The sequence below is a fragment of the Palaemon carinicauda genome, chromosome 8 (assembly GCF_036898095.1).
Source record: "Palaemon carinicauda isolate YSFRI2023 chromosome 8, ASM3689809v2, whole genome shotgun sequence".
NCBI classification, from domain to species: Eukaryota; Metazoa; Arthropoda; class Malacostraca; order Decapoda; family Palaemonidae; genus Palaemon; species Palaemon carinicauda.
The window spans coordinates 8,599,827-8,623,924 of NC_090732.1; the positions used below are offsets into that span (position 1 = coordinate 8,599,827).

General features: G+C 40.7%; 1 protein-coding gene across 2 annotated transcripts in view; it reads left to right on the plus strand.

The window, feature by feature from the left end:
• Ttc30 (tetratricopeptide repeat domain 30) overlaps positions 1-24,098 on the plus strand; it is a 218,442-nt gene that overhangs the window by 170,807 nt on the left and 23,537 nt on the right. For both annotated transcript variants that reach the window (XM_068378454.1, XM_068378453.1), the window contains exons 3-5: positions 6,052-6,195; positions 15,162-15,353; positions 18,192-18,327. In XM_068378454.1, the coding sequence (XP_068234555.1) occupies positions 6,094-6,195; positions 15,162-15,353; positions 18,192-18,327 (430 nt within the window). In that variant the 5' untranslated portion in view covers positions 6,052-6,093. The remainder of the gene's footprint in view (positions 1-6,051; positions 6,196-15,161; positions 15,354-18,191; positions 18,328-24,098) is intronic.

Below are 24,098 nucleotides of genomic sequence, written 5' to 3' on the forward strand. Positions count from 1 at the left end.
TTTGGTGTTCAGTTAAGAATCCATCTTTGCCTATGTCTGAGAATTCTTTATCCTATTTTATCAGACTGTTAATACGAGAAGCTCATTCCCTTCTGAATGAGGAAGACCAAGCTTTGCTGAAGGTAAGGACACACGAAGTTAGAGCTGTCACAACTTCCGTGGCCTTTGAACAAAATAGATCTCTGCAAAGTATATTCGACGCAACCTATTGGAAAAGCAAATCAGTGTTCGCGTCTTTTATCTTAAGAATGTCCAGTCTCATTACGAGAACTGCTACACTCTGGGACCATTCGTAGCAACGAGTGCAGTAGTGGTGGGGGCTCCACCACTACAATTCCCTAATTCCAGAACCTTTTTAATCTTTCTCTTGAAATATTTTTGGGTTGTCCGGAAGGCTAAGAAGCCTTTCGCATCCTACTTGATTTGGCGGGTGGTCAAAATCATTTCTTGAGAAGCGCCTAGATTAGAGGTTTTGATGAGGACCTTTAGTATGGGTTGCAACCCTTCATACTTCAGCTCCTAGGAGTCGCTCAGCATCCTATGAGGATCGCGAGGCTCAGTAAGGAAGACGTACTTAAAAAGACAGAGTAATTGTTCAAGTCGTCTTCCTTACCAGGTACTTATTTATTTTATGCTTGTTATTTTGAATAACTGCTAAAATGAAATACGGAATACTTAGCTCATAATAATGTCAACATGTAATGCTGGTCTCTACCCACCCCCCTGGGTGTGAATCAGCTATATGATCATCGGGTAAGTTTAATATTGAAAAATGTTATTTTCCTTAGTAAAATAAATTTTTGAATATACTTACCCGATGATCATAAATTAAAGGACCCACCCTTCCTCCCCAATAGAGACCCAGTGGACAGAGGAGAAAATTGGTTCTTTGTTGACATCGAGTACTTGAGTACCTTTGACAGATGGCGCTGTTGATGTACACCCCCACCTGTATAGCGATCGCTGGCGTATTCCGCCCGTAGGTTTTTTCTGTCGAGCAACAGAGTTGCAGCTATATGATCATCGGGTAAGTATATTCAAAAATTTATTTTACTAAGGAAAATAACATATTATCTAAATTATATCAACAATTGATGCACTGGTATATAATACGGGCCATATTTCAAAGTTATATAATTGTGTATCGTAGAGTTCCTTACCTTTGTGATATTCTTCTATCACTTCATATTTAATTTTTCCCACAAATTTGAATTCTTTATGATCCTTATCAAATAGCCCTGATGATTTGCAAGAGGATTTTCCTCTTGGATGAGTAGACTTTTGAAAGAATCAAGTAGATCCAGGTGCCAATTATTCAAATATAATCTCATGACAATTGTCAAACATTGATGTAGATAACAGTTTAATCTGTGATCTTTTATGACCTTTCTATAATTAAAAAATATGACTTGATATCCTACGTCATTTTTGTAAATAGGGTCATGATTAAACTGAAGTCTTTCAACCATAACAGAACCTTTTTAGAACTACAGTATTAGAGGAAAACATCTTTTGTAGTTCTTGTTTTTCTCGCTGTTTTAAATGGTTGGTCTAACATTTTTCCTGATGTTTAAGGTTTAAAGGCTGTTCATAAGTGGCAGAGGCAAGGGATGGTAATAAAGCCCTAGATAGCACAACAATGCCCTAGAGACTGACCATATACAGTATATATATATATATATGATCAGCACCCAAGCCCCCTCTCCACCCAAGCTAGGACCAGGGAAGGTCAGGCAATGGCAGGTAGACCTATAGGCTCACAAGGATGAGGCAGTTGCAGACACTACAAGAAACTATCAAGTTTGAGCAGGACTCGAACTCCAGTCCGGCGATCTTTTTATATTTTAATGTCATATCCATGGTGATGCTGAAAAATCGAGTTAATCTTTTCTATTTTTTCTATTTGTGGTTGTGATGGTGTAAGATTAATCTCCAAGTTTATTTCAAATTAATTTTTGCAGGATACATGATTTGATGTTACACCTGTCTTTCTAAGCTACCTCATATTCTTGAATTATAGGGACTCTATCTGAACCTTAATTATTTACCCTTCCTCCTTCTAAAGAGATCAAGTTTGTTTTGTGAAACAATGCGTCCTTCTTAAATTTTAAGGTTCCAAAAATGTTTACTTCCACCCACATTTATTTCTTTGACAATCTCTGGTGATAGGATGTGGATGTTGGTCACTTTCTGATGTTAACTTCATCACACCTGACAATTCATGTTTATCTCTCCTTATTCCAATGTTACTATAACAGCACCACATTGTTTGAAAAGTGTGTTCAGGCAAACTGAGCATGGAGATCATCTCCTAGAATAGCATAAAATTTCCTAAAGGAGGTTCCTTATGCTGGGAATTTGGAACATACGCAAAGCTTCTTGAGCAGTTGATCACACTCTCAAAGAAAGGACTGATTTAGCCCTCTTCAAGGCAGTCCAAATCATGCCTAGTGATTATTCCTTATAAATGTCGTGAGACAGTGTTGGTGGTTAGGACATTTGTATCAAAATTATTGATAACCAAGAAATTTTTTATGCATACTCAGAAGTACAGTAATATGCTCTATATTCCATACAGATGGCAACAGAAATATAGAATATGCTGAAAACATCTCATAATAGGAAATTCATATTTTGTGATGTTTCAAGGCTTATAAGTTATTGACGACCTTACTGGGGGTCACGACCTCAAGGTTAAGAAATGGTGATTTAGAGAGGGGGTATTTGAGAGTTAATTTCTCCATGCCTCAGTGAAATGTCAGCTACATTTTTAAACCATTCAAACAGTGTTTCTATACTAGATAATCTGACAACTGTATTATGTTTTATAACCACAAAGACTATAATACTAACAGCATAAACAATGGTCCATGTCTACAATAATTGGAAAAGGTCATATAGGAATAGGATAATTAGTAGAAAATTGAAGAAATTAACTTAGTTTGATTAATTTAGAGCTTTAAAATTGCAACCTATTTATCAGAAGAGGTCTTATTTGCTATGAAATAGGTCTCCAGATGTATCAACTAGATGTAAAACAAACACCCCTGCACTATCTTGCATGCTTTGTTCAACACTTACTACTGACCACCTCCTGTACAGTTCACTAGGGTTAATCGCACATCTTCAATCTCCAAGACCATTCACCACTCTGTCAAGCTTCTCATTCTATTTCCCCATTTTATCCTTCTTCCTGCTTGAAGCCTTATCCATATGTGTGTATTCTGAAAGGTGAGAATTGTTTTCAGTCTTCATTTAAGCTTTCTTATGATTACTGTATTTACTAAGTTGATACTGTGAGCCATTTCTTTGCTTGAGGTTTTTATTCTAATTTTCATATATAGAGAATATACAGTAGATTAAATTACCTCTTTTTACAATGGATCTGTGCTTGCTTTTTGTTCATTTTTCACTTTGTCTGTGAGTTTATAGTACTGAAGTGAGAAATGCTGAGTTAATGTGATAATCCTATGTTTGTTTCATTGCCCAAGGTTTGTATTATGAAATTTATCACAATGTACCATTAAAAAACTACTGAGCAAGTCCCGCAGATCATTCATATCCTCTTTAAACAAAGATTTCATCTCTTGCAATGAATGGGCTGTAAGCAATTTTGTGAGCCATAAAACACATGCATTTTGTGCCAAAAAAAAAAGAATCATTACTGATCCCTTACGATAGTGGCACTAGTGTTTTTAAACAATTCAGCCTCATCCATCAAGGAACTGTGCTCTTTGGACAGTCCCACAGAACAGAACATACCCCCATTTAGTGAGCCAGGATTCTTATCTTACAGGTTGCGAGGATTCACCTGTGGTATCCCTCCCTCTTTTAATTCTTTCATCTCCCAAGAATTTCCCTCTTAGGCACAAAAAAAGATAGACCCTTATGCACCCTCTTCACCTTCCATTAGTAAGCCTATCCAAGAAATTGTACTGTCAACTGTTCCCTCAGCCCCTCAGTATTACCCCGGAGTCAGAGCATGCAAGTGTCCTCAGGACAATTTTTCCTCATCTGCTTAATAACTTTGTACCTACCAGTTGCTGCCTTGACTCCATGAACTGTGGACTTTGCTTTCATGGAGCAGATTTAGCCGAAGATATTCTCAACGGTACAAAAACAGTTGTGTTTGACACTATACCAGCTGCATTCTCAAACCTCCCAGTTAACTGCAGGCATCATCCTTTCATCCTCCTATAGAGATCCACTCCTTTAGTGCCCATGGTGGTAGGGGTTGCTGTTGTTGCGGTTGGGTATACTAAACATACTTATCCTGATGGCTCTTTCCAATAAGCCTCTCCTTTGCTCAGCCAATTGTGAGGTCATGCTTTGCATAGCAAAATTGCCATCTCCAGACCCTCTTCACTAATGTAATCACCTCCAAAACTGTGGATTTTGAAGAACATTGAAGAGCCATAAAGGAAAGATCCTCAAAAGGACGATGCCTCCTGCCTAGAGTAACCCTCGATATGCATGCAACCCAATGCAGAAGCGCAGACCAGAAGTGCTCCCGCATGGGTTGATAACCGCATAAAGTAAGGAGGTCATGATGGCTAGGTATTCATCAGAGGAGAGGGTTTCTAATAGAAAGAATAGAGCCAGGACCAGATCTCTCTTGCGAGTGGCATGCTCTTTATAGGATTTGAGGTCACCCAGCAGACATAACTAAGTTCCCTCTCCTTACTATAGGAGGAAGTAAGTTGTTAGGAACTCTCATTCATACAAGATACTTCTGGATAGGAAAAGAAGAGAGCAGTCCCTCCTGTGGCAGCTCCTAACCAACCTATCCAAGGGCTGCCTTTGCATCTTGCTCTCTGTGCCTCATAAAATCTTACAATATGAAGCACTGTTAAATTCTCATAAGTAGTGATAAGAAATATAAAACTGTCAGAAGTGATATTATTTTTGAAGTTTGTAGAGAAAGGATGGGAATCTTTAGGTCAACCTGTAATCAAAGCAAAGTTATTAATGTTTGAAGGTAATATTAGTAAAAATAAATAGAATCTGCATATAACAGGTGAATACTGCTGGGAAAATATATTATTGATGGAGGTCTAGTATGTAATTGAAATCATACAAATGACATGGACTGGATATGATTTTAGAACTTATCTGTTCCTTCAAAAGTTTGATATATGCTTCTCAGGGTATGGGCTTCTGCAAGAAGAAACCTGAAATTAACTAAGAGATCTTGGTGTCAATAAAGGAAGAAGAATGCAGTAAAGACATGTAGTCTATAACGAATCTGAAAGTAGAGATTATAGTCAATGCAAATGATAAGACTTAATTCAGTTTACTATCAGGCACTTTCAAGAACACCATGGTGCCCTCCTTTCTTTGGAGCCTTATTTTGGGGACATTTTCATAGTGTGATGAATGGTTTTAGCTTAGGATCTGACATTTTAGGCCGAGATGGTTACCGTACTACTAAAAATGTTAGGATTCAACATGGTGAAGTCAGCATTTCCTTTTAATTTTGAAGTAAATTATAGAGTTGCAATACAGCATACAGAAGTTGAGAGATTCCTCAATATCCGGTCTGATTACATTTTGTGATGATACATGTAAAAACTGAAATTGTAAAATTTATCTGGCATTTATTTTAATCTATGTAGCAGCAATAGGTAAAGAAGTTACCTATATTCAAGTACAGTACAGTATCCTGTTTCTTTGTAAAACAGGTAGAATATGTATTTGTAAAATAATCGTTTGTACATTAAAATGACTATATCTTTTTAAACATGATTATAGATTTTGTATTAGTGATATTAGTAAGTTAATTTGTCAATTTCTTGATATATAGTCATGTTAACTGTTGAAGTGTCATTGAGATTTTTGGGGGGATTATCAAATGAATTATAGATGTTCAAATAGCATAAGGGATATTTTTAATGTTGAACCATGCAGCTATTTGTATTAAACATTTTTACCGGGAATGGCAAAAGATTTGTAAGCATCTGTTTTTCAAATAGTGATGAACATACTTGTAATTTAAATTTAAGACTTTTCTCAAGTAGTCTGTGTGTTTGAAAGATACTTTACTATTTTCAGAGCAGAGCAGCTTTATCTTTACTCGCCTACTGCTATTTTTATATGCAAGATTTTGTCAATGCTGCAAACTGTTATGAACACCTGACAGTACTTTTTCCGGAAATGAATGATTATCGTCTGTACTATGCACAGTCACTTTATCAGGTATGTAATTTAAACATCAGAGAAATGTATAGTTTTTAAAAATTTACATTTTTATTTGAAATGTTATCGAGTACCATATAGCTTAATGAAGTTTCAATAGATGGTGCTATATTGATTATTATTCCTTAATCTACAAATATATCATTAGGATTATATTTTTTTTTTATTTTTTTACAAAATCTTTACTTATAGCTCATTTCTTGTCAGTTGAAATCCTGTTGAAATCTTCTGAAGAACTAAATAAAAAAAATGATAGGCAGGTTAGTGCATTCTCATGTATATCCCAAGGTCCCCAATGGCTAAGTGTGTTATCTATTGCATAGTTTGATCCAGTTACGAGATATCATTGGTGGCTGCGAGTGGGCAACTTTGATTATAATTACAGTACTTTACAGTAATAAGTTTATATAAAAACTACATAAAGATCATATTTGTTTTACCATGGACCCATTACTCCTAATAATAAACAAATAAAAACGTATACAGTCAGTAGATGAGATGAGATGCTAAGATCTCAGAATAGTTGACTGTCAACAAAAGGACTGAGTGAGACCTCCTGGGGTTGAGATATATCAAGCCCCTGGCTCAAAATATTTCAACAACCCTAAATAACTATCAAAAAGTCTCACCAGATGCTTAATATTTTGTCAAATACCTGTACTAAATCTTTAACATAATTTGATAAAAGTGAATACAGTATAATGTATTTTGATATATAATTGTTGTGCTTACTGCATTCTTAAAAGTCAGCCACCCAGGACAATCATGGATTTTTACAATAATGACATAAGGTGAGGAGCAGCACATCACTAACAGCCATTTTATCTATTTGAAAAGAGAAAGAAGAGAAGAGAAAGGGTTTAACCCTCCATCTGTGTGAGACATTTTTAAAGATTAGAATCACTTCAAAGACAGTGGTTGTTCCTTGCCAAACTCCTTCAACTAATTTATGTCCTGGTTACTAAATCCTATAATCTTACTCCAAAGATATTTTTAGCCTTGGACATAGTTTCATGAAATTGTCAGTTAAATTGATTAATGTAAATAGATTCTAGTCTTCAAGAAGGTGATACTTACATACTAATACTGTAAATTATGTATTGGAATTGGCATTAAAAAAAAAAGTGAAAAGTTACAATACATCCATAACGTAGTAGAGATCATTGACCAGTGACTCTTAAAGGTGAACAGATTCATAATCACTTTTATCCTTTAGCATTATTAATTATCATAATACACACCTAGGGGAAAAAATTAAGTCAGTAGATATATTTCAGTTAATTTTACCTGGTAAAATAGTTGAATACAATGATATTGTTTGGACATACAGGCATTGCATTTATTCAATCATTATGAAGAAAGGAAGTGCATTTTAACCAGTAAAATTGCTGAATACTTTAGTGCTCTAGTTAATTAAGTCAGTAATTCAAAACGAGGAATTTTCGTAGTTTGTTATTGCAAAGTTATCTGTAAGAATGGTGTTCGTAATCTGACTTCTTGGGCTGTACTATTGTTATATCTTAATGTTTTAATTTTTTAAATATTTAACTTAGCCGGTGAATATATAATAGCTGCAACTCTGGTTGCTCGACAGACACATACATAAAAAACTCGCGAGCGATCGCTATGCAGGTTGCGGGTGTGCCCACCAGCGCCAACTGTCGGCCAGATACCACTCTCTGATGTAAAAAAAACCTTCAATTTCTTCTCTGTCGACGTGTCGACAAGACGTACTTTTACTCGCTGTTGAACCTGGAGTTTTTCCCATCATATTTGGTGAAGTACTTTACTTTGGTTTGAGCTTTCGCAGTACAGGTGTTTTTCTTCAAATAAATCCTTGAACTCGTTTTTGGATAGATTTAATTTTTGATGACAAAGAGAGTATGGACTTTCTTTGACTTTTAAATGGCCGACCCTTCCCTTAGACGGAAGTGTGTTTAGGCTTTTAGCAATTATCTTATCACGTTATAAATTAATTATAGATTTTCCTCTATATATTTTATATCTCACCGCCTTTATTAGGCCTCTTCGATTAACTTTCCATTTATAATAAACATAGAAAATAAATTTTAATGATTTGTTTATATGCGACCTTTCCTGAGAGTAGGCGGTCCTAACTTGGAAACCGAAGTTAAACAACGTTGAGCCCTTTCAATCGTAAATAGCTTTTAAAGAGCTAATGATTTAAAACTTTTTTTAAATGAATATTTTTTAATAGATATTTTATGAAAGATTTTCTTTGAATAGTCTTCGTACTGTTTCAAAAATGAACTAACGTTTAGTTTATTTATGCTACGCAGTTTGCGCTCTATCGTTACGATAGAGAGAGAGGCGAGAGAGATATCACGGTTTCACTTTGCAGAAAGAGTAAATCGATTCTGACGTTTTGTTCATTCTTCTTTCAAAGCTTAAATGTTTTAAATTCTATAAAGGAACTTTTTAATTGAAAAACCTTTCAGTTTTTTCCTTTGGTCAAATAACATGTTTTTTTGACGAAACGTAAGTGGGCTCTTCTCTTAGGTGCGAAATCAAGAGAGAGAGAGAGAGAGAAAGATAGAGACGGAGGGAGAGAGAGGAGAGAAAACGTTCCGTTCAAGCGGGTAACGTTGTTCTCGAGTTACTCTCGTCCTTAGTCTCTGTACGGGGAGAAAGGATAAAGCGTTTTTAGTTTTTTATTCTCGTCCCCAGGCAATGTACGGTGAGAGATTGAAAACGTAGTTTTGAATGAACTAGTGTTTAGTCTCTTCCCCAGCCACTGAATTTTTTATCTTAAAATATGTTTACTGTTTTTTGCTGGTATTAATGTGCTTGCATTATACGACTGATTTCGCAATTACTACCTTTTGATGAGGGTAGAATTGCGTGCTTCAGATAGAAATCAGTAAAAGTTTCGATTTCAGTGAAATAAGTGCAAAACAGAAAATCGTAGTGATAAAGTGATATTGCGCAAAGTGTTATCAGTGTTGCGACCGAGGGTTCGTCTGTTCGTGCCTGTCGTTCGCCTAGTCCGGGACCTCTTGCAAGCTCCCAAGCCCAGGGGAGAAGTAATGTCGTACGACTTATGGGTTCGAGAGGCCTTGATCAGCGAACAGACGTTCCCTCTATGGTATCGGGTGTATCTTACCAAGATCACCCCTACCATAAGGCGAGAGAGACGATTTTCTCCTCGTCATCCAAAGGCTTTTCGCATAAGAAACCTGAAACAAGGTTTCGAGGCCCTTAAGCTAAAGTCAGTCCTTTCAGGACAGGTCCAGCGTCCTGGTTGTAGCCATTAGGACAGCTCTGACCCTATGCAGTCATCGGAAGACTGCTCGCCGCCTAACAAAAGCGTAACACAGACTCCAAGAGTCTTTTTGTTGGCAAGGTTTTGCGGTCACAGACGTTACCCTCGTCTCTTACCGCTACCATTTACGTTGATCCTAAATGGGTTGTACGGCAAGACATGCAGAATAAGCTTGCCTCCCTTATGGAAGACTATTCTGCCGATAAGTCCGTTGAGCCTAGCTGTTTATCTCATCGAGATCCTGGCTTTCAGCCACCCTAACGTTCCTTTGTGCGTCCTGTTGACGTTGGCGTAGGTAAGTCACGTCAGTCAGGTTGTTTAGAACCACACTCGATGCGGTCTCGTGTGGATTTTCAGCCACATTTAGACGTTAGGCCACTTGCTGATGCTCCTGTTGACGTTCAGGACGTTCGCTAACAATCGGAGTTGACTTGTTTTGACGCTGAGCGTCAACCTCCGCATTCTAGAGTTGTTTTGACTGCTCAGTCTAGGCGGTCAAAGCAGTCTCGAGTGGACGCTGTGCGTCCTCACGCACCTGTTGTTGTTGACAGTTCACAGACTGTCAAGCAGTTATATGACGTTGCGTCCTGGTCTCTCGCACCTGTTGTTGTTGACAGTTCACAGACTGTCAAGCAGTTACATGACGTTGCGTCCTGGTCCGCTACTAATGCACCAGTGCGTGTGGACTCTGCTTGTAAAGCATTGCCACCACGGTAGGTCTCTCCCTTGCTTGAGACTCAGCTATTATCGGACAAGGTTCTTTCAGATGAGGAAGTTGCTGTTCCCCCTCCTACTGATATTCCCTTGAGGACTCTGTCAGACGGAGAGGAGCCTAAAGCTGCTTAGCCCTCTATGGACTTTAAATAAATCATGCTGATTTTTTAAAGGATCTTTGTCCGGATCTTTTTGTAACTGCTGCTCCTCGTTCGCCTAAACGTCAGAGCTTACACTAGGCTAGCTACTTCGAAGCCGTTGTTTTATAAGCTAGTGCTCTCTCGCTCTCCTAGAGAGCTTTACGTTTGCTAGGCGACTGGTTTATCACCAAGAGGAGTTTGGGGGATACAGCCTTTGCTTTCCCTTCTTTTAAACTGGCTTATAGAGCGAGAGTCTGATATGACACGAGAGAAGTTCTCGGCTTGGGAGTTCCTGCCTCTGCCCAGATAGACTTCTCAAACCTCATAGACTCTCCCTGGCGCCTGGCCATGAGACGCTCCAAGATTTTACAGGTCAACTTCACAGCTGTTTTCGAGCCTTTGAAGTTTTGCTGTACAATTATGTCATGCATAAACAAGGGTTTCAGGGATGGCTCCAATGATCTGACAGCCACGTTCTCTGCAAGAACAAGTCCCTCAGGGATGGCTCCATGATTTGGCAGCCATGTTCAATGCAGGAGTACGTAAGAGGCAAGTGCGCTCAATGTGTTCATTGTCAAGACATACTTCACGATGAAGTCTTCCAGGCTGTCTTGACAGCATTTATGGAAGGCGACTGGATGGTCTCTCTCGACCTTCAGGAGGCATACTTCCACATTCCTATACACCCGGATCCCAACCGTTTCTGAGGTTTGTTTACAGGAATGTGGGGTACCAGTTTCGAGCTATCGGGGATCCGAGCCTCCCTGTACTTGGACGACTGGCTTCTCAGAGCATCGTCCAGCCTTCACTGTCTGCAGGATCTACTTTGAACGTTGAGTCTGGCCAGGGAGTTGGGACTTATGGACAACCTAAAAGTCCCAACTGATCCCATCCCAGATTATTCTATTTTTGGGGATGGAGATTCGCAGTCAAGCCTTGCTCGAAGTCCAACTAATGCTGAAAAGAAAACGTTTATTCAGTCAGGAGTTGGAACAGTCTCGTAGGGACTCTCTCATCCCTAGAGCAGTTTGTCTCACTAGGGAGACTGCCCCTTCTGCCTCTCCGGTTCCATCTAGCCTCTCACTGGAACTAGGACAAGACATTAGAGACGGTATCATTCCCAGTCTCTAAACCAATAAAGGCATGCCTGAAATGGTGGGACAGCAATATCAGTCTGAGAGAGGGACTATCCCTAGCAGTCAAGAACCCAAACCACGTGTTGTCCTCAGACGCGTCGGGTTTGGGTTGGGTGCGACCCTGGACGGTCGGGAATGCGCTGGTCTGTAGACCTCAAGTCAGAAGAGCATGCACATTAACGGCAAGGAGCTATTAGCAGTCCACTTGGCCTTGATGATATTAGGAAGCGTCTTCGAAACTAAGTGGTAGAGGTCAACTCCACAACTTTGGCGTACATCTCCAAGCAAGGAGGCACACACTCCTTCACGCTGCTCGAGATCGCAAGGGACCTTCTCTTATGGTCTAGAATTCGAGGCATCTCCCTGTTGACGAGATTCATCCAGGGGGACTTGAACGTCTTGGCAGACTGTCTCAGTCGGAGGGGTCAGGTGATACCCACGGAATGGACCCTCCACAAGGACGTGGGCAAGAGTCTTTGGGCTTCTTGGTCAACCAACCATAGACCTCTTTGCCTCCTCATTGACCAAAAGGTTTCCAATCTTTTGCTCTCCAGTCCTAGATACAGAAGCAATCTACATAGACACGTTTCTACTGGATTGGTCTTTTATGGACTTATATGCATTCCCACCATTCAAGATAGTCAACAAGGTACTGCAGAAGTTCGCCTCTCACGGAGGGACAAGGTTGACGTTGGTTGCTACCCTCTGGCCCGCGAGAGAGTGGTTCACCGAGGTACTTCAATGGCTGGTAGACTTTCCAAGAAGTCTTCCTCTAAGGGTAGATCTGTTACGTCAGCCCCACGTAAAGAATGTCCATCAAAGCCTCCCCGCTCTTCGTCTGACTTCCTTCACACTATCGAAAGACTCTCAAGAGCTAGAGGTTTTTCGAAGGAGGCAGTCAGTGCGATGGCAAGAGCTAGGAGAGCTTCTACCATTAGAGTATACCAGTCGAAGTGGGAAGTCTTTCGAGACTGGTGCAAGTCAGCATCTGTGTCCTCGTCCAGTACCTCTGTAGCCCAAATCGCAGATTTTCTTTTACATCTGAGAAAGGTTCGCTCCCTTTCAGCTCCCACGATTAAGGGCTACAGGAGCATGTTGTCTTCGGTCTTTCGACATAGAGGCTTAGATCTTTCCAACAATAAAGATCTCCAAGATCTCCTTAAGTCTTTCGAGACCTCTAAGGAACGTCGTTTGGCAACTCCTGGATGGAACTTAGACGTGGTCCTAAGGTTCCTCATGTCAGACAGGTTTGAGCCATTACATTCAGCCTCCCTGAAGGATCTCACCCTCAAGACACTTTTCCTAGTGTGCTTGGCTTCGGCTAAAAGGGTCAGTGAACTTCATGCCTTCAGTAAGAACATCGGCTTTTCTACAGAAAAAAAGCCACTTGTTCACTTCAACTTGGTTTCCTGGCCAAAAATGAACTGCCTTCTCGTCCTTGGCCTAAATCTTTTGATATTCCTTGCTTATCAGAGATCGTAGGCAATGAACTGGAAAGAGTATTATGTCCTGTTAGAGCTCTTAAGTTCGATTTAGCTCTTACTAAGTCATTACGAGGGAAATCTGAGGCATTATGGTGCTCAGTTAAGAAACCTTTATTGCCTATGTCAAAGAATTCTTTGTCATTTTTTATCAGATTTTTTTAATACGAGAAGCTCATTCTCACTTGAATGAGAAAGACCGATGTTTGCTTAAGGTTAAGACGCACGAAGTTACAGATATAGCAACCTCCGTGGCCTTCAAGCAAAATAAATCTCTGCAAAGTATTATGGACGCGACCGCTTGGAGAAACAAGTCAGTGTTCGCGTCATTTTACTTAAAAGATGTCCAGACTCTTTACGAGGACTGCTACACACTGGGTCCATTCGTTGCAGCGAGTGCAGTAGTGGGTGAGGGTTCTACCACTACACTTCCCTAATTCCAATATCCTTTTAATCTGTCTCTTGAAATATTTTTAATATTGTTTTATGGGTTGTTCGGAAGGCTAAGAAGCCTTTCGCATCCTGATTGATTTGGCGGGTGGTCAAAGTCATTTCTTGAGAGCGCCCAGATTAGGGGTTTGATGAGGTCCTGTTGTATGGGTTGCAGCCCTTGATACTTCAGCTCCTGGGAGTCTGTCAGCATCCTAAGAGGATCGCTGGGCTCCGTGAGGAAGACAGACTTACAAGGCAGAGTAATCGTCCAAGTCAACTTCCTCACCAGGTACCTATTTATTTTGGTTTTGTTATATTGATAACTGCCAAAATGAAAAAACTCTTAGCTTATACGCTGTAAACATAATTAACTCTGGTCTCTACCCACCTCCTTAGGTGTGAATCAGCTATTATATATTCACCGGCTAAGTTAAATATTTAAAAATGATATTTTAATTAAAAAATAAATTTTTGAATATACTTACCCGGTGAATATATAAATTAAATGACCCTCCCTTCCTCCCCAATAGAGACGCAGTGGGATGAGAAGAAATTGAAGGTTTTGTTTACATCAGAGAGTGGTATCTGGCCGACAGTTGGCGCTGGTGGGCACACCCGCAACCTGCATAGCGATCGCTCGCGAGTTTTTTATGTATGTGTCTGTCGAGCAACAGAGTTGCAGCTATTATATATTCACCGGGTAAGTATATTCAAACATTTATTTTATAATTAAAATATATTTTTAAAAAAATTAAGTATTTGTTAATATCAACATTTTACCAAGTACATGTAATAGATTCATGCATTATTCAGTTAATTAATTACAACATTCATCCAAATCGTAAGGTTTTTTTTTTACTCTCCTCCCCCTTTGCAAACTCATAAGTAATGTAATAGCTAGTCATCCTTGATATCTATCATTTTTATCCAATGATGTGAAAGAATTTTAAAATGAATATGGCTGTTTTTAGGAAATTCTGCATATTATTTTTAGATATTGGAAGATTGTGAAGCCTCATGCATCATTGGGTAAAATTTATTTTAAAGATTGATATAATACAAAGATTTTGTAGTTCTACATCGCGCGTTGCAAAGTTATAAGGGATTTATTTTCCCCATCTGTTTTAAAGCAATAAACTCAGTTTTGATACAAGTGCAGTAATATCAGGAAAAGATATTATGAAATGGAACTTAGTATCATTTTCATCCAGGTCTCTCTTCAGCATTCCCTCAAAGATTGTAGGTTTAAGATAAAGAATGTAAGAATTGTGAAGTTATGAAGTTACTTCTCTATGTATAATTTCCTTTGTGAGAAAGTCTAGATTTTCTTTATTTTTTAAATTACGTATTATTATGTGAAAGATTTAATTTTTATATATTTTGTCTTTTCGTCTTATTGCTAGACTTGCTTGATTTTGATATGTCAGCACACACTAACTGCAAGCCATCTTTGGTGATTTTTTTATTCTGGTAGATTTTTTAACAATTTATTCTGAAAGCATGAAGTTGACGTAAATCCACCAAAGGAGAGGGATGTTTTGTAATAAACGATCAACAAGGGAATAGTGTCTCACTCACCTTGCCCCCAGGGTATTCACTACCTCATGCTGTAATTTAAAACATAAAGATACAAAGGTTACCCTTCTTGACTTTCCTTGTACAGTACAATGTTACTGTATTTACTTTTAAGTTTTAAGAACCTTTATTTTATTTAAGCTTAGGTGTTAAGAGGAACTTTTATTTTTTCTCTGCTGTACATAATTTAATTTTTTTCTTGCAGGCTTGTTTGTATGAAGAGTCTATGAAAGTAACTCATCAGATTGAAGAAGCAGAGTACGCTGGTCGTATCACCAAACTACAGGCAGCTATCAAATATGGAGAAGAAGACTTACCTGGTGCCAAAAGCCTAGTCGATCAGTGTCCCTCTGATGACCCTGATACTGAAATCAATCATGGATGTCTTTTATATAAAGTAAGAATTAACTTTTGAATATACATATACTGTAATTTAGATACTTTATAATGCTCTGACTTTCTCCTTTTTACCTTTGACAAATCAAATTATTGTCTAGAAATGCTACCCACTAATATTTTTAAACTAATTTATATTAAAGAACTTTCCATTGAACATATAGCAGCTACAAGCATTGCTATTTATATTGATTTTTGTGTAGCAACTGCAGAAGTTTCATACAAAAAGGAATCATTAGATCTTATGAATCTTGAAAATAAGCTACCAAAAAAAAACAGGAATATTACAAAGACAGAAGTACCATGAGGATACTATTTAATGATTTTAGATCTACCATAAAGTGAAGAAAATTGCAGGTAATTCAGAGAAATTTCATATAAATATTAGTGACCTTAAGGATTCATTCCTTGTTTGTAGGTACAAATCATATTTTGAGAGAGAGAGAGAAAATCAGAACTCAACTTTTAGAGCCTAGTACATAAAAAGCATAGATAATATAATTAGATCAATCTAGCTCAGTTATATTCTGTGTAAATTCATTGCTTCTATTATTTTTTACCATTATTGATTACACAGGAATTCCCCTCTTTATATTGATTTGACTTATATTAGTTCTAACTTTACATCACTTATCCTTAGATATCAAATTACAAAAATAAAATCTGTATTACACCGTTAAATCGAACTGTACTTTGGTCCCTACATCGTGTAATAACAATGAGAAATGGCTATAAAAATAAACTAAAAATTCTTTGTTCTTACGATTATACAAACCTTTTGTTCTTAGAAATAGGGAATGTCTTCAGTGGAGCTGGAACGAACGTTGACTTCTTTAACAGTTATTAACAACAGGTGGTGCTTGTGGGCTATTACCCCTGCCCATCCACCTGTCAAAGATTCTTCACTCTTGCCTTCGGTTGCAACAAATACGGGCGTACAGTACTGTTACGTCCTATCTGAGGTTGTTTAACCTTTTTCTTATAGTTTTAGTTTGAATGGTGATATCTGCTTCGTGTATGATAGTGGGACTAATCAGAATTGGAGGTGTATATTAGGCTCTTTTGTTAAACCAGCAATAGATCCAATCTCTATCTATAGGCAAAATTATTACAATTATCCCCTTTGTTACCGAGTGTAGATCTTGACTAATTCACTAGGGGCAGGTTGTACGGTAGGAGTGGTCCTTGTATGCTTGCATAGTGGAGAGGCTTGTTGTCTTCTGGTGTTCTCTGGGGATCGACCTGTTTGCCTCATGATTAAATGTGAAGCTCTCCGTGTTTTGCTCCCCCATTCCAGATCCATGGGCCACCTATTAATCAAGTGTATGTCAATTACGCCAGGACTGGGACTGGTAGCTCCCAGATGGTCCCATGCTGAGTGGTATCCCAATATGTTAGCCCTTCTAATCGAGGTCCTGAGAGAACTTCAGCACCCCAATAGGACACGGTTCTCTGTCACTTGCACCTTCAGAGGTACTACGAGTTCATGAAGTCCTTGGAACTTGTAGGTGAAAGCTCTCCAGCATCTTTTCTGAACTAAAGGCTTTTTGCAAGGCATTGCACAGATGTATGGATACCCGTGATAGTCCTCTGCAGCTGTATACCTGTTAACTTCTACCTTCATGGTCACGTAAATGGAGCATTAGCTAATGTTGCAGTTACTATTGTTGCACTAGGTGTAGGTGAGTAGTCCTACATGAACGGAACACCTGCACTGTAGGCCAAGGGAGGGTGAAGTGTATGCCCCACCTTTCCTATTCATGTCATGATAAAGCAGGATTGTTCCTAGCCTGGCGCACTGCTCTATGTAGTACAGAACTCACTTGCCAACCGTTACCATTGGTCTCGGTTAGCTAAGCAGGAGCCTGGTGTAAATATCATTACTGTTTCATCAGTAGCAGGTAAATGATCATACTGTACTCAGATCGATCTCCAGTGCAGTAGAGAAGCCGAATAGCGGATTATTCCTGTTACCACCTCAAACCAGTAGGGATTCACTCTGAGTCAGTTAACAGCCATTAACCTGGTGTAATATCTACTGCTGGTTCATTAGTTGCTGGCGAATGGTTATACCCAGATCAATCTCCAGCACCATACAGTAGACCAATAGATGTATCAATCACACTACCTCCTCAAGCCATTCCGGAGCTCTTATGCCAACCAATACCTTCAGCGTCAGTTAGCGATTGTGAGCCTTGTGTAACAGTTACCTCTATTTTCACCTATGATAGATGAATAGTCCTATCTGGGCTGATCACCACCATTGTATGGTAGACACGTATGTTGTCAATCACAACTCCTTATGTTGCAACAGTGTTTTCTCGCTGACCGTTAAGTTTAGAGTTGTTCATGTACCTTCTATAGCGTGTTGTGTAGAGTATGCATGTGTCATGCAAAGGTCTCTGTAAGTACTGTAATACCTTAGCTATGAGGCTGCATACTGAGCAGTATCCCTCTGGTTCCAAGCTGTATTGTTTTCTTCCTTCTACTTTTCATGTTCTCTTTCTCTTTGATCTTTTGCCAAATTTTTCCCTTAGTTCTTCTACTTCATGTAATAAAAAAATCGTGTAGATAAAACCTTTGAGGGGCATTAAAAGTGAATGTTAATCTTGTTATATGAATTAATGTACTATTCCTAGTAAGATTATATGAATTGTTGAAATATATCTTAGCTGAGAGGAACTTATAGTTACCTTATTATATTTTATACCTTAATGTATACTAAAACAGTGGTATACATTATTATGGCTTAAAGATATTGATAATTTTTTATTTAATTTAAAAGCATCTCTTTTCATGTTTTTTTTTTTCTTCTTTTTTTTTCTTTTCTTCATTACAGGAAGGTCGTTATGATGAGGCATGTCAGAAGTTCAGCAGCGCATTGCAAGTTGCAGGACACCAACCTCATTTATCATATAACATAGCGTTATGTCACTATCGCCTAAAGCAGTATGCACCTGCCCTAAAACATATTGGTAAGATATTCATGCATTCAAAGTACCCAATGCACTTTACAGTGGTTAGCATGCAACAGGGTTTTGGTAAAATTTTACTGTGCATTAGCAAGTGAATATACAATGATCTACAGACCAAGAACAATTATGTATACACTGGACAAATAGAATGAAACCACTAACTCAAGGTAAGAGTAAGGGACAAGAGATGAAATAATGGTCTGAAAAGATAACAGGTACTATAGAATCACTGATGCCACTTCATGCATAACAATCAAATTCAAAGACACAGCTTTGAAGGAAGAGATGCAGTGCCCTTACCTTGAGGCTTCCTTCCTCTTACACTGGAAAATGAGAACAAATGTACCAAGGCATAACAATACAGAAACCTTAAAAGAGACCTTCATGTAATGGGCTTTTAACAAATTGAAAGCATCAATCCCAATTATTGTAAACTATCCATTTCTGCTTATGTTTTATATTCTCCAGTTATCTGTGAAATATATTTGTTTGGTTTTTCATGTACAGTAAGACCTTGGTAAATTGGAGTTTGTTAATTTGGAAATCTCCCCGGTTTGATATAATCTTCAATTACAGGAAGGATAAGTCTCTCTCTCTCTCTCTCTCTCTCTCTCTCTATCTCTCTCTCTCTCTCTCTCTCTCTCTCTCTCTCTCTCTCTCTCTCTCTCTCTCTCTCTCTCTCTCTCTCTCTCTCTCAGCCACATGCTTTTAAAATTATTCTATTTCACTCATTCTTAACTTTTCTCGCACAATGTTATTTACAAGACAAGGAAGTTCATCGTGTTATCAAAAACAACATTTTCAGTCAGCTTAAGAAATAAAAGCCTAATATAACAAATGCATTGACTTGGTACTATATATTACATTTATAATTTTTTGGATATAAAAACTTGTAATACTTTATTTTTCATTTTTAAATATTTAACTTAGCCGGTGAATATATAATAGCTGCTGCTCCAGCGGCTCGACAGAAAAACACACAAAAACTCGCGAGCGATCGCTATGAAGGTTGCGGGTGTGCCCACCAGCGCTAACTATCGGCCAGATACCGCACATGCATGTAAACAAGCCTCAATTCTTCTCTGTCGGCCTTAACGACAAGACGTATCAATACTCGCTGTATAACCTGGAGTTTTCTCAACATATTTGGTGAAGTACTTCATTTTGGTTTGAGCTTTCGCAGTGCAGGTGTTTTTCCTCAACTTAAACTCTTGAACTCTTTGTTGGACAGATTTAATTGTTGATGACTTGGATTGTTTTTTTTTTTTGGACTTTCTTTGACTAATTCAAAATGGCTGACGCTTCACAAGCCCCTAGATTTCGTAAGTGTAATGCTAGGGATTGCAATAGGCGTCTTCCAAAGGCCTCTCTCGACCCACATACTGTGTGTTCTAATTGTCGGGGTAAAACCTGTCAATTAGGAGATCGGTGTGAGGAATGCGTGGGCCTTTCGGAATTCGATTGACTCGAATACGACAAGTATTCTCGTAAGCTAGAGAGAGATAGGGTAAGGAGGAGTTCCTCTAGATCAGTAGATTTTTCCTCTCCACATGCCCCTGAACCTAATCCTTCCCCTGTAGTGGTTGTGCCTGAACCCCCTACTGGCACTCAGGAACCATCGATGCGAGACATGTTACGTGCCATTCATGCCTTGGGTGAAAGAGTTGAGTCGTTAGCTACAGATCGTAATCAACTCATGGCTGACGTTAAAGAGCTAAAGTGTCAGAGTGCCACAGCGGAAAATCGTGGGAAAGTGATTAGTGCGCAAAGTGTTTTCAGTGTTGCGACCGAGGGTTCGTCTGTTCGTGCCTGTCGTTCGCCTAGTCCGAGACCTCTTGCAAGCTCCCAAGCCCAGGGGAGAAGTAATGTCGTTCGACTTATGGGTTCGAGAGGCCTTGATCAGCGAACAGACGTTCCCTCTATGGTAACAGGCGTGTCTCATCAAGATCGCCCCTACCATAAGACGAGAGAGACCATTTTCTCCTCGTCATCCGAAGGCTTTTCGCATAAGAAACCGTGGAGCAAGGTTTCTAGGCCCCTTAAGCGAAAGTCGGTCCCTTCAGGACAGGTCCAGCGTCCTGGTTGTAGCCATTAGGACAGCTCTGACCCTTTGCAGTCATCAGAAGACTGCTCGCCGCCTAAGCAGCAACGTTACACAGGCTCAGAGAGTCTTGGTGTAGGCAAGGTTGTGCAGCCTCAGACGTTAACCCCGTCTTTTACCGCTCCCATTCCCGTTGATCCTAAATGGGTTGTGCTGCAAGACATGCAGATCAAGCTCGCCTCCCTTATGGAGGACTATTCTGCTGAAAAGGTTCACGATGATCCTAGCCGCTTAACTCATCGAGATCCTGGCCTTCAGCCGCCAAAACGAGCCTTTGCTCGTCCTGTTGACGTTGGCGTTGCTAAGTCACGTCAGTCACGCTTTGTAGAGCCTCACTCGATGCAGTCACGTGTTGACTTTCAGCCGCATATGGACGTTCAGCCACTTCCTAATGCTCTTGTTGACGTTCAGGACGTTCGCCAACCAGCGGAGTTGACTTGTTTTGACGCTGAGCGTCAACCACCGCAGTCTAGAGTTGTTTTGACTGCTCAGTCTAGGCAGTCAAAACAGTCTCGAGTTGACGTCGAGCGTCCTCCCGCTCCTGTTGTTGTTGACAGTCAGGCTGTTAAGCAGTTACATGACGTAGCGTCCTGGGCTGCTACTAATGCACCAGTACGTGTGGACTCTGCGTGTCAAGCATTGCCAACCCCTTTGCTTGTTACTCAGCAATTGTCGGATGAGGATCCTTCAGATGAGGACGTTGCTGACCCTCATCATGATGATCATCCTTCGGATGTAGACGAACCTAGAACGGTTCCTCCCTCAATGGACTTTAAGAAAGTCATGTTAATTTTCAAGGAGCTTTTTCCCGATCACTTTGTCACTGTTGCTCTCGTTCGCCACCGTCTGAGTTTGCTCTAGGCTTACCTGCTAACATGCCAGCCTTTACTAAGCTAGTGCTCTCTCGCTCTTCCAAGAGAGCTTTACGACTTTTAGGCGACTGGTTGGATACCAGGAGGAGTTTGGGGAAGACGGCCTTTGCCTTCCCTCCGTCAAAGCTCTCGTCTAGATCGAGCGTCTGGTATGCCACGGGAGAAGTTCTCGGCTTGGGAGTCCCTGCCTCTGCCCAGGGTGACTTCTCAAGCCTCGTAGACTCTCCCCGCCGCCTAGCCATGAGACGCTCGAAGATTAGTTGGTCCTCCTCGGACCTTGACCATCTGCTGAAAGGCGTATACAGGGCCTTTGAAGTTTTCAACTTCCTTGACTGGTCTTTGGGAGCTTTAAGTAGGAAAATCTCATCGGCTGATAGAGATGTCTCCTTACTGATAATGTCCTGTATGGATAAAGCCATCCGCGATGGTTCCAATGAGCTCGCCTCCTCTTTTACGTCGGGAGTCTTAAAGAAGCGAGAGTCCCTTTGCTCTTTTCTTTCGGCAGGAGTTACTCCCTGTCAGAGATCAGAACTGCTCTTTGCTCCCTTATCAAAGTTTTTGTTTCCGCAACAATTGGTTAAGGACATAGCTTCTTCGCTTGTGCAGAAGGACACCCGTGACTTGATGGCGTCCTCTGCTCGCAAGGGGACTCCTTCTACATCCTTTGCTGCTAGACCCAGGATCGACACTCCGGCATCCAGATTTATCCCGCCCTTTCGTGGCAGAGCTCCCAGCAGGGGAAGTACTCGTGCCGAGGGAAAGAGAGGAAAGAAGAGAGGAGCCAAGTCCTCACGTGGCAGAGTCTGACTGCCCACAGCCTCAGACAGCAGTAGGAGCCAGATTGAAGAGCTTCTGGCAGGCCTGGGAGAAGAGGGGCGCAGACCAACAGTCTGTTCGGTTGCTCAGAGAGAGGTACAAAATTCCATTTGTACGCAAACCTCCTCTAGCGACATCCCCCATCGACCTCTCTCCCAGGTACCGAGAGGAGTCAAAGAGACAAGCCCTAAACCTAGAAGTGTCTCTGTTGCTAGAGAAGGGAGCGGTGGTGAAAGTCTCGGACCTTCAATCACCGGGGTTTTACAACCGTCTCTTCCTAGTCCCGAAGAAGACAGGAGGTTGGAGACCGGTGCTAGACGTCAGTGCGCTCAACGTCTTTGTTACGAAAACAAAGTTCACTATGGAGACCACGAAATCAGTCTTAGCAGCGGTCAGAAAGGGAGACTGGATGGTCTCTCTCGACCTACGAGACGCGTACTTCCACATCCCTATACACCCAGATTCCCAACCGTTTCTGAGGTTTGTTTTCAAGAATGTGGTATACCAGTTTCGGGCCCTGTGCTTTGGCCTAAGTCCTGCTCCTCTCGTGTTTACGAGGCTTATGAGGAATGTAGCAAAATTCCTCCATTTATCGGGAATCCGAGCCTCCCTGTACTTGGACGACTGGCTTCTCAGAGCTTCGTCCAGTCATCGCTGTCTGCAGGATCTTCATTGGACATTGGATCTGACCAAGGAATTGGGACTTTTGGTCAACCTAGAAAAGTCCCAGCTGATTCCATCCCAAACTATACTGTATTTAGGGATGGAGATTCGCAGTCCAGTTTTTCGGGCTTTTCCGTCTGCCACCCGAATAGATCAAGCCCTGCTCAAAGTCCAACTAATGTTGAAGAGGGAACGGTGCTCAGTCAGGAATTGGATGAGTCTAGTAGGAACTCTATCATCCCTGGAGCAGTTTGTCTCGCTAGGAAGACTACATCTTCGACCTCTCCAGTTCCATCTAGCCTTTCACTGGAACAAGGACAAGACGTTAGAGACGGTCTCAATCCAGGTCTCCGAACCAGTAAAGGCATGCCTGAAATGGTGGAACGACAATATCAGTCTGAGAGAGGGACTTTCCCTAGCAGTTCAGAACCCAAACCACGTACTATTCTCAGACGCGTCGGATTTGGGTTGGGGTGCGACCCTGGACGGTCGGGAATGCTCAGGTCTGTGGACCTCAAGTCAGAGGAGCAAGCACATCAACGGCAAGGAGCTTTTGGCAGTCCACTTGGCCTTGATGAAATTCGAGAGTCTCCTTCGAAACAAAGTGGTAGAGATCAACTCCGACAATACCACAGCCTTGGCGTACATCTCCAAGCAAGGAGGCACCCACTCCCTCACGCTGTACGAGATCGCAAGGGACCTGCTCATTTGGTCAAGAGATCGAGGCATCTCCCTGTTAACGAGGTTTATCCAGGGCGACTTGAACGTCTTAGCAGACTGTCTCAGTCGGAGGGGGTCAGGTAATTCCTACGGAATGGACCCTCCACAAGGACGTGTGCAAGAGTCTTTGGGCGACTTGGGGTCAACCCACCATAGACCTCTTTGCCACCTCGATGACCAAGAGACTTCCAATCTATTGCTCTCCAGTCCCAGACCCAGCAGCAATACACATAGATGCATTTCTCCTAGATTGGTCTCATCTGGACTTATATGCATTCCCACCATTCAAGATTTTCAACAAGGTACTGCAGAAGTTCGCCTCTCACGAAGGGACAAGGTTGACGTTGGTTGCTCCCCTCTGGCCCGCGAGAGAGTGGTTCACCGAGGTACTTCGATGGCTGGTAGACTTTCCAAGAAGTCTTCCTCTAAGGGTAGATCTGTTACGTCAGCCCCACGTAAAGAATGTATACCAAAATCTCCCCGCTCTTCGTCTGACTGCCTTCAGACTATCGAAAGACTCTCAAGAGCTCGAGGCTTTTCGAAGGAGGCAGCCAGTGGGATTGCAAGAGCGAGGAGAGCTTCTATCATTAGAGTATACC